The sequence below is a fragment of the Pediculus humanus genome, genomic scaffold (genome assembly GCF_000006295.1).
Source record: "Pediculus humanus corporis 1103172107743 genomic scaffold, whole genome shotgun sequence".
NCBI lineage: Eukaryota > Metazoa > Arthropoda > Insecta > Psocodea > Pediculidae > Pediculus > Pediculus humanus.
Window position 1 is genome coordinate 139,760 of NW_002987344.1, and position 2,471 is coordinate 142,230.

Here is a 2,471-nt window from a genome sequence, read left to right on the forward strand (position 1 = left end):
GTCTAATGCCCCGAAGGTTTTTTTTGTAAATTCCAACCCCATTTAGTAAAAAGAAATTATTTTCTTCTTCCACGTTTTTTTTGTTTTGATCGCTCAAAAAAAAAAAAAAAATTCGTAAAGTTAAAAATACGAAAATTTTTTTTTATTAAGTCACGTTGCCAACAGCAAAAAAAAAAAAATTTTGTATAGCAATCCGTCGGAATGATTGGGAATGAGTGAATGAATGAATGAATGATTCATTCATTCATTTAATCACTGAAGAGCTTTACGTAATATTTGCATTGTTTTTTTTAATTCTTCGTATCGTTCTTCCGTTTTAGTTTTCGTGTAGGGTTGATAGGTATCATTTCTTTTGATGGATAAAAAACTTTTTGTCGGTCTCTAGAAAAACGACAAAACAAGAAAATTCATAAAGTGGGGGGAAGGGGGGGGGTCAAATTTTTTTCTCCGGGTTTCAATTAAATAAATTACCTTTGAAATTTTTTTACACATCATATAATCGGATCCCTATAAAAGGAAAGAAAAAAAGAAAAAAATTTTCATTTCATTTCCCTTTTGTTAAATCGATGCAAGTTAGTAGAAAAAAAGAGGAAACGGAAACGGAAACGGAAAACACTCACCATTCTCGTAATTTCTAAATCTGATTGTTTTTCATTAGGTACGATTGTAAGACTTTTTTTACACAGTTGGTCTCCTCCATCTTTGTTTTTACCGTCACATGATATCAAATCGGTGGATTCCACATCGTTCAATTCTGTTATTTTTCCTTCTTCTGTTAATAACTGTAAAATGGATGGGAATAAAAAAGGATGAGAGAAAAAGGAAAATTTCTATCTACTTCCGTATTTACCCCCGATTTCTAATTTCATACATTTCAACGGGAAAATCGCGAAAACGCGGTTAATTTTTTTGTTACGTAAGCTAAGCAGAGGTTAAATTAATAATTTTGCCGAAATGCAAGATGGCGGCGGTTATGGCGGCGACGGAGACATACTCACCTGCAACTCGTTAAGTAATTTTCTGTTTTGCTCTTTTAAAATGGCTACTTCGTTTTTAATTCTTCTGAACTTTGACATTTCAATAAAGTCGTTCGTGCCCAAAGGAGCAGCCGGCTGTACGGGTGCCGGTTCTTTTAATGTTGTTCTTATTTGTTCTTCGAGTTCTTTTTGTATCCATTTTGCTTCCGCTTTAACCCTTTTTATTTCTTCATCTTTTGCCGCGAGTGCTTCGCGAAAATCTTTTTCTAATACGTTATAAGTTTTTTCAGCTTCTTCTTGCATTTCTTTATATTCTTCTCTTTCACGGGTCGCTCTGTCAAAACAAACATTTATTAAACAACAACAACAACCAATGTCATCCCTTTTTTGTTTGTCAGTCATTCCTTTTTGTTACCTTTCTTTTAATTCCCGATAAGCTTCTGCCGATTTAGCTTTAACTTCTTCCCGTAGGATTTTAACTTCCGCATTATGTTCTCTTATTAATAAATTTGTTGCATTTCTTTCGCTTTCCAATGCATCTTTCAAATCATTTATCTCGGATTTCAACTGATCAATTATCATTTCCTGTTTGTTTGTCTTATCGAAATCTTTTGAAGTTTTTATTTTTAATTCTTTAACGACGGATGCATGTTCCTTTTCTAAACTTTTTAAATTTTGCTTTTCCATAATTAGAGATTCTTTTAAATAAGAAACTTCTTTTTCTAATTCTTCTATTTTTATTTCCTGTTGTTTGTTTATTCTGCTCACTTGTAATTTTTCCCTTTGTAATATTTTCAAATCTCTATCGTTTGTTATCCTGCATTCTTTTAACATTGCTCTCTCCGCATTTAGTGCTTCTTTTAATGCATTTTGATCTTTTCTCAATTGTTCTATTATTTGATCTTGTACTTGTAAAGTTTTCGATAAATTCATCGTTTCGCTTTTTGTCACAATCGGACTATTTTGCGGAGAAGAATTATAAAGTCCCGAATTTGAATACGTCGTAGACATTTTAAAATAATAATAATAATATCTTCTTTTTGACTGCTACTATTATTATTATCTGAAAACAAAAAAAAAAAAAAAAATCTTTTTATTTTATCAATTAAATTTTTTTGCTGTCGTTTATTTAAACTTACGAACATACCATTAAAATTTATTATTATTATTATTATTATTAAAGAATTTGGGTGTTGTCGTGAATGAATCTCTTTTTCAAATCCATTCGAACGGGGGGATAAAAAATGGCTGCCCCCTTTTTTTATATAAAACAAGAAATGTTATTTTATTAACTTAATTTTGTTTTTCGACCTAATTCAATCATTTATTACCACTTTAAAGTATTATTTATAATAAACTCGATCGTAATAATAATAATAATAATAATAATAATAATAATAATAATAATAATAATAATAAAATTTAATGGGTAAGAAAAAAATTAAAAAAAAAAAAACGAAAAAAAAAATTTCTCATTTCTTTAGCGATATACAA

At 29.5% G+C, this 2,471-nt stretch overlaps 1 protein-coding gene across 1 annotated transcript; it reads right to left on the reverse strand.

Annotated features, from left to right (window-relative positions):
* Positions 1 to 252: 252 nt before the first annotated feature.
* On the reverse strand, positions 253 to 1,910 carry Phum_PHUM334290 (uncharacterized protein; the record flags this gene model as incomplete). The annotated part of the gene is made up of 4 exons (XM_002427617.1): positions 253 to 381; positions 621 to 782; positions 999 to 1,311; positions 1,393 to 1,910. The coding sequence occupies 4 exons, from the start codon at positions 1,908 to 1,910 to the stop codon at positions 253 to 255; spliced, it is 1,122 nt and encodes a 373-aa protein (XP_002427662.1).
* Between the last annotated feature and the right edge of the window lie 561 nt (positions 1,911 to 2,471).